Raw genomic sequence first — 13,273 nt, forward strand, 5'->3', positions numbered from 1 at the left:
CTTAAAGAATTAGAAAGAGAGCAGCAAGAAAAGCCCAGAGTAAGCATAAGGAAGGAAATAATAAAGATCAGAGCAGAAATAAATGACATAGAGACAAAAAAAAAACCAAAAAAAAAAAAAAAAAAAAAAAAAAAAAACACAACAATACAAAAGATCAATGAAACCAAGAGCTGGTTCTTTGAAAGGATAAACAAGGTTGATGAACCTCTAGCCAGGCTCACCAAGAAACAAAGAGAGAGGACCCAAATAAACAAAATCAGAAATGAAAGAGGTGAAGTAACAACTGATTCCCACCCCCCACCTCCCGCAGCCCCCAACATACAAAGGATTGTAAAAAAAATACTATGAACAACTCTACTTCAACAAACTGGACAACCTAGACAAAATGGACATACTCCTAGAAAAATACAGTCTTCCAAAATTCAATCAGGAAGAGTAAAAAAACCTGAATAGGCTGATAACTACTGATGAAATTGAAGCTGTAATAAAAAAACTTCCAGCAAACAAAAGCCCTGGTCCTGATAGCTTCACAGAGGAGTTTTACCAAACATTCAAACAACTAAAACCTATCCTCCTCAGACTATTCCAAAAAATTCAAGAGGAAGGCACACTTCCAAGCTCTTTCTATGAAGCCAGCATTACCCTAATCCCAAAACCAAATAAAGACACTACAAAGAAAGAGAACTACAGGCCAATATCCCTCATGAACATAGATGCCAAAATCCTCAACAAAATTCTAGCAAATCAGATCCAGCAGTACATCAGAAAGATCATACACCATGACCAAGTGGGATTTATCCCGGGGATGCAAGGATGGTAAAATATCCGCAAATCAATAAATGTGATACATCACATAAACAAATTGAGAAATAAAAATTATATAATCATATCAATCGATGAAGAAAAAAGCATTTGACAAAATCCAACACCCTTTCTTGATAAAAACTCTTAGCAAAGTGGGAATAGAGGGATCATACCTCAACATAATAAAAGCTATATATGACAAACCTACAGCCAACATCAGACCCAATGGGGAAAAACTAAAACCCTTTCCCTAAGAACAGGAACAAGACTGGGATGCCCACTTTCACCACTCCTGTTCGAGGACATAGAGAAGGCCAAGAGACATATGAAAATATGCTCAAAGTCACTAATCATCCAAGAGATGCAAATCAAAATGACAATGAGATACCATCTCACACCTGTCAGAATGGCTATCATCAACAAATCAACAAATCTCAAGTGCTGGTGAGGATATGGAGAAAAAGGAACCCTCATGCACTGCTGGTGGGAATGCAGACTGGTGCAGCCACTGTGGGAAACAGTATGGCGTTTCCTCAAAAAATTAAAAATGGAACTCCCATTTGATCCAGTAATCCCACTTGTAGAAATATAGCCAAAGAAATCAGAAACACCAACCAGAAAGGATATGTGCACCCTTATGTTCACAGCAGCACAATTTACAATAGCTAACATTTGGAAACAGCCTAAGTGCCCATCAGCAGATGAATCGATTAAAAAACAGTGGTACATCTACACAATGGAATACTATGCTGCTGTAAAAAAGAAAGAACTCTTACCATTTGCAACAGCATCGATGGACCTGGAAAGCATTATGCTAAGCAAAATAAGCCATTTGGAGAAAGATAAATATCACATAATCTCATTCATTTGTGGAATATAATGAACAACATAAACTGATGAAACAAAAATAGATCCAGAGACATAGAAGCATCGAACAGACCATCCAACCTCAGAGAGAAGGCAGGAGAGAGGGTGAGGTGGGGTAAGAAATCAACCAAAGGACTTGTATGCATGCATATAAGCATAGCCAATGGACACTGACAGTAGGGGTGGGGAGTGAGGGCATGTGCTGAGGGGTGGGAACGGCTGGGGAGAGGTCAGTGGGGTAAAAGGAGATGTATGTAATACTTTAAACAATAAAGAAGTTTTTTAAAATGGCCAATAAGCACATGAAAAATACTCAACATCACTAATCATTAGGGAAATACAAACCAAACCCACTATAAGATACCACTTTGTACCTATTAGGGTAAAAAAACTAAAATCCACAAGCGTTTGTGAGGATGTGGAGAAATTGGAACCCTTGCTGGTGGGCATGTAAGACGGTGCGGTGCGGCTGCCATGATGGTTTCTCGAAAAATTAAACATAGCATTACCATATGACCACCAAGTACCTACAATTCCTCTCCTTGGTATATACCCCAAAGAACTGAAAGCAGAAACTTGAACAGATATTTGTACACCTATATTCCTAGCATTATTCACAACAGCCCAAAGGTGAAACTTCCCAAATCCTTGTCTACCCACGGATGAAGGGATAAAAAACGTAGTATATACATACAATGACATGTTATTCAGCCTTAAAAAGGAATGAAATTCTGATACATGATACATGATGGATGAACTGTGAGGACATTATGCTAAGTAAAATAAGCCAGATATAAAAAGGCAAATACCTTCACTTATATAAAGTACCTAGCATAGTCAAATTCATAGAGATAAAAAGTAGAATGGTTGTTGCCAGAGGCTGGGAAAGGTGGGAATGGAGAGCTATTATTTAACTAGAGGCCTGGTGCATGGATTCATGCACCAGTGGGATCCTTCAGCCTGGCCTGCGGGGATCAGGCTGAAACCAGCTCTCTGTCATTCCCCGAGGGGTCCCGGATTGCGAGAGGGCACAGGCCAGGCCAAGGGACCCCACCAGTGCACAAATCCGTGCACCAGGCTTCTATTATGTATATAAGATCTTGGGTTAACCTCTTCCCAACCTCCCCCCTCCCCCTTTCCCTCTGAGATTCATCAGTCTGTTCCTGTTTCCATGCCTGTGGTTTCCACTCCTGCGTTGAGCATCTACCCCCTGGTGGTCAGTGCGCATTATAGCTACCGGTCAAATGGTTGGCTGGTCGGACGGCTGCTTAGGCTTTTATATAGAGAGACTAGAGGCCCGGCACATGAAATTCATGCATGGGTATGGTCCCTAGTCCTGGCCTGTGATCAGGGCCATCTTCCCCGGCTGCTCACAGCCGGCCCCACCCCCATTGCCACCCATCCCTGGTTCTGCATTCGCCAACGGGCGATCGGAGCCTGACAGCTGGGGGATGGGCCCGAGAGGTCAGCCGTTCCCACCTGCTCGCTGGCCCCACCCCTGCTGCGTGTTGCCCTCTGTGTGTGGAGTGACTGGTGGGTTGTTGCCCTCTGTGTGTGGAGTGACTGGTGGGATGGGCACCACCCATGTCCCCCGCCACCCACCCCCACTTCCCCATTTGCCATCAGGTGATTGGAGGCTACTGGCCAGGGAAAGGGACCGAGAGGTGGTCAGTGCACCTCATAGTGACTGGTCGAATGATTGTCTGGTTGTTCCACTGTTAGGATCAATTTGCATATTACCCTTTTATTATATAGGATAGAGGCCTGGTGCACGGGTGCGGGCTGGCCAGCCTGCCCTAATGGGGCCCTGGTCAGGGTGGTGGTCCCTGCTGGGGGACGGGGCCAGCCGGGTCGAGGGGCCTCTAGTGGTTTGCAGGCCGGCTCCACCCCCAATCAGGGGGTCCCCACTGGGGGGTGGGGCTGGCCAGGGCGAGGGGCCACAGTAGTTCTGGTCTCTGATCATTCTGGTCATTCCACCTTTTCGGTCGCTGGGCTTTTATTATATAGGATGAGTACAGTTTTAGTTTGGGATGATGAAAAGTTCTGGAGATGAATGGTGGTGATGGTTGCACAACAATGTGAATGTACTTAATACCACTCTATTGTACACTTAAAATGATAAGACTTTTATGTTATATATATTTTAATTCACACACAACAATAAATAAATAAATAAAATTTTTTACATAAAACCCTGTTGAGTAGATAAAGAGATAAGCTACAGACTTGGAAGAGTATTTGCAAACTGCTATCTGAAAAAGGACTTGTGTCTAGAATTTACAAAGCACTTCAAACTGTTTTTCATTCTCAACCATAATAAAATAGTCCACTTGTAAATGGGTAAAAGCCAGGTACAGACATTTCACTGAAGAGGATATACAGATGGCAAATAAGTACATGAAAAGATATTCCACATGACTAGCCAGCAGGGAAATGCAAATTAAAACCACAATGAGATATCGGTGCATGCCTGTCAGAATGGCTAACATAACAAATAGTGGTAACACGAATTATCACCAATTATTTAGTGCTAACACTAAATAGTGATACCACCAATGGTGATAAGGATGTGAAGACACCGGATCAATCCTACCTTGCTGTTAGGAATATAAAATGGTACAGCTACTCAGGAAACGGATTCTTTAAACACTATTCATGAAAGTATCATACTGCCCAACAAGTGCAGTCTTGGGCCTTTATTGCAGAGAAATAAAAACTTATGTTCACACTTCATAGCTTCTTTTTTTTAATTGTGTGCTTAATTTTATTTTAAAATTTTTATTTTTCAATTACAGTTTACATTCAGTATTATTTTGTATTAGCTTCAGGTGTACAGCACAGTGGTTAGATAATCATATACTTTACAAAGTGTTCCTCCAGATACTCCTAGTACCCACCTGCACCATCCATCATTATTAAATACTAGAGGCTCAGCACACGATTAAATCAGGGCCATGTCTGCCGCCCCGCGAAACCTTGCATGCTCCGCGGACGCTGCCCGCAGCCTGAGATGCTCCTCAAATGCTGCCGGCGCCCTGCGACGCCTCTGAAGTCCCACGCGCTGCGGCCACCATGGGACCCAGGAGTCCCACCCGCCGCCACCAGACCATCAGTGCACCTCTTGGTGAGTCCAGTAGTTGGTCGTGATGCCGTGACAGCGTCACCACCACAGGCCTTTTATGATATAGATGATTGCATTCCCTATGCTGTACTTTACATGTCCGTTACATACCTTCTTTATTTGCAATAAACAGGAAGTAAAGCAACCAGGTATGCTGTAGTCAGTGAATAAACAAACTGGGTACATCCGTAGCATGAAATACAACCAAAGAATAAAAGGTACCAGACCACTGATGAGCACAAACCTTACATGAATCTCCAAGGAATTCTCAGATGAAGGCTCAGTGAAAAAAGTCAATCCCGAAGGTTACATGCTCTATAATTCCATTTGTGTAACATTCTTGAAATGACAAAAATTATAGAAGTGGAGAAAGGATTAGTGGTTGTCAGCGATTAGGAAGGAGGGTTTGGGGGAAGGAAGTAGGATGGTTATACAACAAGACGACAGGCGGGAACTTTGGCGCCCCTTTTAGGAACACCTGTATGTTCTGTACGTGACTGTGTGGGTGATCACACAAATGTGCACACATGGTAAAATTGGTATAAAACTAAATACACACAGGGAGGAGTGCATGTAAAACCGATGAAATCAAACGATGTATCGATGTCAATATCTTGGTTATTGATGTTGTGCTATGGTTATACAGATGTTACTATTGGGGAGAGAGAGTGAAGGGTATAGAGGATTTCTCTCTACTATGTCTCATATGTGAACTTGCGATTATTTCCAAAATTTAAAAAAGGGAGGTGCATAACCAATGTAAAAGTCCTAAAGAAGCCCCCAAGTAGTGGAAGCTAATAATACAACTACCCATAGACTTATTCTTTTCACCTCTCAAGGCATCCTTTTGAGTTAAAAAAAAAAAAAAAAAAAAAAAAAAAAAGGACAATTTCAGCTATCCTTAGACAGGGGGTATAGTATGATTTTCCCAGAATTTGGAGATGAGGTTGACATATGAGAATTAAACAAGAATAAAATAATTAAGGAGAGTAGCCATTAGATGCTTCCACAACAAAATGAGGAAAGCAATGCATAGTGAAAAGTAACCACAGAGGAGAATCTGAGGAAGGTAGGCCTTCAATATGTGTGCACAGTTATGGTATTAACTCATTGTTGGGGAGAGCCATCTGAAGAAAGAAACTTCTATCAGGAAGGGTATGTGCATCCTGGAAAAGCAGGAGCCCAGAGAAGAAGAAAATGTTCAGCTGTCCTGAGCCCTGCTTTGGAGGGAGAGGACCTCGTCCTAACATTGATCTTAGAGTTAGAGTTGGCAGAGCTGCCACTTATGGAACGTGTGTTAATAGTATGTGTGCGGTGTTACCACTTCATCATTAATCCTCAGCACAACACATTGAGGCTTACAGATATCTCCCATTTCCCTCCTTCTATTCCCCTCCTAATACAACTATTTTTATGTAACAGCCTATGCAATAAATAAAGGCAAAGTAGCAGTTATCTCCATAATTAATTATCTCCGTAATTAAACTTAAGAAATGAAATAACTTATTAGAGATCAGACAGCTAGTGCACGGCAGAACTGGGTTTTGGTCCTGCGCATTGCCATACCATTTCCATGACACCATGCTGCTTCCTTTAAAGTAAATTAGCACATAAAGCTATTGTAACTTGATGCCATGGTCTTAGAAATATCTCAACTCTCTTCACTCTATTTTCCTGATTCCAAATTCTGATTTCCCATGTAGACGCTCCTGAAAGAGGAGCCGGTGTATTGGACCATTTGGCAGCTGTGTTTCTCGGTGTACATAAATAAGTTGGCGTTACGGCTTATTCACCAGTCTGTTTTTAAAATGGTTTATAGGCACGAATTCTTCTGGGGCTGATCATTTTGGGCATATTGGAGCATTCTGTTACTGCAAAGATATGCTACTGCACTTGGCTTAACCTACAAGTACCATCGCCCTGTGAATCCTAGGTCTTTGATGTCTGTCTCTCTCTCTTTGATTTCAACCATCTTCATGCAGCGAAATAGGGAAATGGTGTTACAGATTTAAGTAACTTGCTCAGGCCCCTGGAGTCAGTGACTGGCAAAGCTAAGGCTGAGACCTTGGTGTCCTAACTCTTATTCCAATGTAACTATTTCAGCTGTGTACATCCTGTTGGAGCAGCCTATTTCAGGGGCAGATCCAGAATAATTTGGTTTACACGCTCAGTCAACAGCTTTCTGTACTCCCTCTACAACTTAGCTAACTGATGGGATTATTTTAGCATAATTGATTTCTGGACATAAATAAATGGACACTCACTAACTAATTCTGTATGCTTAGATTAGTCATCATTCTTCCACACTACATACACTGAGTAATCATGTACCACTGGTTCATACACTAGTTTTTATATACTGCATAAACTATTACATAAAAGTAGCTGTATTCATTAGATCTCACCTAAATATTTCCAACACTCAGTATAGTACCTGGCACAAGTAGGTGGCATTCTTGTGAATTGCGGTGGATTAGATTATATTGAACTAGAGGCCCGGTGCACGAAATTTGTGCATGGAAGGGGGGTCCCTTAGCCCAGCGTGCACCCTCTCATAATCCAGGACCACTGACTCCTAACTGCTCGCCTGCCTGCCTTCCTGATTGCCCCTAACTGCTCGCCTGCCTGCCTGATCACCCTTAACCGCCTCTGCCTTGGCCCCCGCACCTGGGACCCAGGCTTCCCTCCTCTGGCTGGCTGCAGGTAACCAGAACCCATGCTTCCCTCCCTCTTGCCAGCCGCAGGCACCCGCGACCCGGGCTTCTCTGCCTCTGGCAGCCACAGGCACCTGGTACCGAGGCCGGCTTTGCCGAGGCAGGTACCCGGAACCCTGGGCCGGCTTTTCCCGGGCCAGCCACAGCTGCAGGCACCCGGGACCCCGGGAGGCTTCCCCCAGGCCCCAGCTTTGTCAGGAAGGACGTCCGGTCTATCCGGTCTAATTAGCATATTACCCTTTTATTAGTATAGATTGATTGCAAGTGTTTCTAATGTTTTTCAACTAGATTCTGTCATTTATTTAACAACCCTACCCAGACAGGTGTTCAGAGGACAGCACAACTGTTCAAGAACATGTTAGGTCCAGGTGTCTGTCCCCTTGCCTGAAAGATCTACCTAATCAGGTAGGTCAGTTTTGGGAACGAAGACCTTCCTGGCACCTTAGGCTACCATGCTAACAGGAGGGCCATGTTCCCTCTCTGTTCTCAACACGTGGAATATCAGCATTGTGAAAGTAGATACCACGGAGGTGACCAGAAATGTTGGCAGTACTGGTTCAAACCCCAGTAAATGACTTTTCCCAGTTAATTACAAAACCCAAAACAATGAGCAGCAATTTCTCCCTAGAGGTTCTATGTAATCCCATATCCTTCTGCCATCAGGTCACCTGTGGAAATCACGAGGGTATTTTATTTTCCAGGAACCAGTATTTTTTGCCTTAAGGATTGTTGGCATCCAGTGTCTCAAATAGATTTTCTGTGATGATTTTGGGCAAAGAAGTAAAGTGATAGTTGTTTCTTTCTGTTCTCTACCAATCATTTTTCATAGGCACCTCTGAAGCTCTGCTTTCCACTTTATTTTGGTGGGGGATTTTTTTATTTATATATTTTTGCTTTAAAATATAACATCCAAAATGCCTAGCATATGGCTTTTCCCCTCCCCCTCCCCCCATTGTGTCTGTAGGAACTAATTTAAAGTTACACACAACACATTTTCCAAATCATTCATTTGAGTGTCTACTGAGATTGTTGTTCAATAACTTTGTGAGAAAAATTCAGATTTGCAAAGCATTTGTCATTTCCTCCCGAGTTGCTAATTTATTTTGTAACCATTTGTTTCTAATATTCTTGTTAGCTAAGCTGTAGACATATGTACATGCTGGACCCATAGATCCATAAATGTTAATAGCACTAAAAGTATGTTTGAGTTTGTCTTTGGTACCTAGTCCTAACACAAAACCTTCTCCTCCAAGTCCTAACCCAAACCCTTTTGTTGTTTCTTAAATGCATCGATACTTGTATAAGGATAAATGTCATAATTAGAAATTTTCCACTAGTTCTCAACAAAGACTCTGGAATATCTGAGCTAAAGCAGGATAACAATCATCCATGTTACCTGTGCAAGGATTTCTCATGTAGGTGGTTGTAATGTAGAACCATCTATAACTATAAAAGCATAATATGCTAATTAGACCAGATAGCCGAACGACCTTTCAACATCATTCTGGATGACTTTCCAGATGAAGCCGCGGCAGTGGGGGCAGAGGCAGAGGCAGTTAAGGGCAATCAGGCAGGCAGACCAGGGGGTAGGAGTGATCAGGCAGGTAGGCAGGATGGTTAGGGGCAATCAGGCAGGCAGGCAGAATGGTTAGGGGCAATCAGGCAGGCAGGCGAGTGGTTAGGGGAGATCAGGCAGGCAGAGTGGTTACGGGTGATCAGGCAGGCAGGCAAGCAGTTAGGGGCATCAGACAGGCAGGCAAGCAGTTAGGGACGATCAGGCAGTCAGGCAAGTGGTTAGGGGTGATCAGGCAGACAGGAAAAGGGGTTAGGGGCAATCAGGCAGGCAGGCAGGCGAGCAGTTAGGAGCCAGTGGTCCCGGATTGCAAGAGGGTGCAGGCCGGGCTGAAGGACTCCTACCTCCCCTCTCCCTGCCCCCCAAGCACGAATTTCGTGCACTGGGCCTCTAGTGGTTTCATAAAATGCACTCTTTTTCAATGAAAGTAAACTTCCTATCTGTCCTGAGTCACATACATTTTTGTCTTTGTTATTAATACCTGTTCATTTTCTTTCAGTGAAACAGGAATGGATGGGAAGAAATGCAGCGTATGGATGTTTTTACCTCTTGTATTTACTTTATTTACTTCGGCTGGATTGTGGATAGTGTGAGTATCCTCTTATTTATTATTTAAGGACTGAGGTGCAATGTAGATAACAATGTGGTTTTCATAGCCTATGGCATATCTAGAGGAACCCTATCTAATAAAAGAGTAATATGCAAATTGACTGTCACTCCAAGACACAAGATGGCTGCCCCCATGTGATCAAAGATGGCTGCCCCCATGTGGACACAAGATGGCCACCACAGGGGAGGGCAGTTGGGAGGGACCAGGCCTGCAAGGGAGGGCAGTTGGGGGCGATCAAGCCTGCAGGGGAGGGCAGTTAGGGGTGACCAGGCCAGCAGAGGAGGGAAGTTGGGGGTGACTGGGCCTGCAGGGGAGGGGCTGGGGAAGACCCAGGCCTGCAAGGGAGAGCAGCTGGGGGGGACCAGGCCGGCAGGGGAGGGCAGTTCAGGGGGACAGGCCTGCAGGGGAGGGCAGTTAGGGGTGACCAGGCCTGCAGGGGAGGGCAGTTAGGGGTGACCAGGCCTTCAGGGGAGGGCAGTTAGGGGCAATCAGGCTGGCAGGGGGGCAGTTAGGCATCAATCAGGCTGTCAGGGAGTGGTTAGGGGTGATCAGGCTGGCAGGCAGAAGTGGTTAGGGGCAATCAGGGAGACAGGTAGGCGAGCAGTTGGGAGCCAGCAGTCCTGGATTGTGAGAGGGATGTCCGACTGCCCATTTAGGTGGGCAGTCGGACATCCTTTCAGGGGTCCCAGATTGGAGAGGGTGCAGGCTGGGCTGAGGGACACACACCCCCATGCACGAATTTCGTGCACCGGGCCTGTAGTGTGTTTATAAACACCTTTCAAAAATGTTTACAAATTCAGCCTTGCTAAAGTCCCCATTTCTCCTCCCTTCTTCTGTTACCCAAAGTAACAAGAGTAATAAATTATGCAAAGCAGGTATAATTAGACTCTTGTGTTCCCGTGTCCTTCCAGTAATGAATATCCTAAACACTGGTGATATGGATTCATTATTTGCAAGACACTAACATCCTAAAGATTTTATGACAGTTCATAGTCCAAGGTGGTTTTTTGTGTGACTGGGTCTGGTATGTTTATAAAATGGGTATCATTACATTGGAAGTCTTGTCTTATCACAAAATGTTCCCACTCTTGCTTATTTCAATTACTATTCACTTGTAGAAAATTATTTTAGTTCCTTGCAGTTCATTAAGAAAGGTAGAGTGAGAAATTAGGAAATTAGAAAATTTGAATTCGAATTTTATTTTTTTTATTTTTTATTTTTTTTTAAATATATTTTATTGATTTTTTTACAGAGAGGAAGGGAGAGGGACAGAGAGCTAGAAACATCAATGAGAGAGAAACATCGATCAGCTGCCTCTTGCACACACCCCCTACTGGGGATGTGCCCGCAACCAGGGTACATGCCCTTGACCGGAATCGAACCTGGGACCTCGAGTCCGCAGGCTGACGCTCCATCCACTGAGCCAAACCGGCTAGGGCTGAATTCGAATTTTAGTTTGCCCAAAGATGTAAGGTCTCATTTCTTTGATTTCCAGTTTTCAGATTATAATTATTTCCATTAATTTGGGGGATGTTTTGAAAATTAAAGAAATATTATTAAGAATGACTTTTGAGCTTCAGAAAACTGTATGATCTAAAGGTAAAAAGCATTAGAGTAAAAGAGCATTTTCCTGGTTAGAGAAAAATGAATAGGATTTAACGTGACTAGTCTAATAAAACTGGGAAACAAATGATTCTTGTTTTTTTTTTTTAAATTTTTCTTTGTTTTATAAACATTTATTGTTCTTCTTTCATAGATACTTTATAGCTGTGGAAGATGACAAAATTTTCCCATTAAATTCAGCTGAAAGGTAAGGTTTATCTCTGGGTAATTCATTTTTCACCAATAGACCTAACAAAAACTTTGCAGTTGGTGAGGTTAAACTGTGCTCAGATGACTGTACTTAACCTGAACCTCTATGTTTTCTGTTTTCCAGGAAACCTGGTGTGAAGCATGCACCATATATAAGGTAATTTGATAATTCTCTTCTGATCTATGAAAAAGTTACAGGGGGAGTGGCTTAATTTGGGCTACTTACCAAAGTAGCATAGAATGGGTGGCTTATAAGTAACAAATTTATTTCACATACTAGTAGTCTGGAGGCTAGAAGTTCAAGAGCAGAGTGCCAGCATGGTCAGGCCCTGATGAGAGCCCTCTTCTGGGTTACAGACTAGCATCTTCTCACTGTATCCTCACAGGATGGAAAGAGGACAAGAGAGGTCCCTTTTGTAAGGGCACTACTCTCATTCATGAGGGCTCCACCCTCATGACCTAATTACCCCCAATGGTCCTATCTCCTAATACTATTTTATTGGGAATTAGGATTTCAGCACATGAATTTTAGTCCTTTGTAGAGGGTTATAGACTTTAACACAGTAATAAAAAATTTTTCATATTTTTCAAGTATTGCAGGTGATCAACCTCCTGCAAGCTGTGTGTTTAGTCAAGTCATGAACATGGCAGCATTCCTAGGTAAGAAGATAATAAAGGATGCTTTATGTGCTTTGGTACATTTCTATTTATCTTCAGTTCTCCCAGGCCCATATCAAAAGCATGGCAGGCTTAGTTGATAATTTGGGGTCATATTATGGGGAAACTTTTTGTATTGAGAGTATTTTTTTTCTCATAAATCCTTTTATGTTCACGCTGTTTATCTTTCATTTTCTCATCTCTTTATCATCTTTATCATTTCAGTGTATTCTTGACTTTATTTCTTTTGCTGCATGAAATAATATATTCCACATTACATAAAATCTTGCATGAGAATGTAATATTGTGCAGTATGTTTGCTTTAAAAAGAATGCCTTATTTATTTCTTCACTGGCAAAAATGAAAAATGCCTAGGCTCTGTGATAAATATTGATGTGTGCAGATACTGTTTTTTCAGTTTAAAGGTGATGCTCTCCCCTGTGTCTATCCTATATACATATCAAGCTGGCAAATGGATACATAGTTAAAAAAAAAAAAAAAAAAAAAAAAAAGCCTGGCTAGTGTGGCTCCGTGGTTGAGCATTGACCCATGAACCAGGAGGCCATGGTTCGATTCCCAGTCAGGGCCTGGGTTTTGGGCTCAATCCCCAGTAGGGAGCGTGCAGGAGGCAGCCAATCAATGTTTCTATCTCTCCTCCCTTTCTCTCTGAAATTAATAAAAACATATTTAAAAATAAAAAAGAAAGATAACTTTTATACTCATGTCTGTCCCCAAATCCTCACTTTTTCTTCGGGGCCCAAGACCCTCATTTAATATCCGGTCTCCTTTGTTCTGTGAGAGCTTCTATGTCCTGGTGGTCCTCTGGGGGTCGTGGGAACCAGCCATGCTCCCTGTTCGTTTCCAACCGGCCTTATATGCCATCTCCTCAAGGCCAGGCCTTTCCAGTGTCTTTCAAAGGGTCAACCAACTGTCATCATTAGTCTGCTGTGGGGGACAGGCCAGTGACAACCAATATTTCAGCAGTGGTTTTCTGGAAAGGGTTCTTTTGGAAGGTGAGATTTTTCACTCCTTGTGAGAGATAAAGGTGATATTATTACTGAGGAAGTATTCAGCCTTTTTGGCATCTGTCTTCCTAAGAGGTGACCTTTATTTTA

General features: G+C 42.9%; 1 protein-coding gene across 3 annotated transcripts in view; it reads left to right on the top strand.

The window, feature by feature from the left end:
• Positions 1-13,273, top strand: part of TMEM150C (transmembrane protein 150C) — a 99,340-nt gene that overhangs the window by 69,695 nt on the left and 16,372 nt on the right. For all 3 annotated transcript variants that reach the window (XM_080675387.1, XM_080675389.1, XM_080675388.1), the window contains exons 2-5: positions 9,579-9,668; positions 11,446-11,499; positions 11,626-11,658; positions 12,094-12,161. In XM_080675387.1, coding sequence (XP_080531513.1) covers positions 9,589-9,668; positions 11,446-11,499; positions 11,626-11,658; positions 12,094-12,161 — 235 coding nt within the window. In that variant the 5' untranslated portion in view covers positions 9,579-9,588. The remainder of the gene's footprint in view (positions 1-9,578; positions 9,669-11,445; positions 11,500-11,625; positions 11,659-12,093; positions 12,162-13,273) is intronic.

The sequence above is a fragment of the Plecotus auritus genome, assembly GCF_963455305.1.
Source record: "Plecotus auritus genome assembly, chromosome: 1".
NCBI lineage: Eukaryota > Metazoa > Chordata > Mammalia > Chiroptera > Vespertilionidae > Plecotus > Plecotus auritus.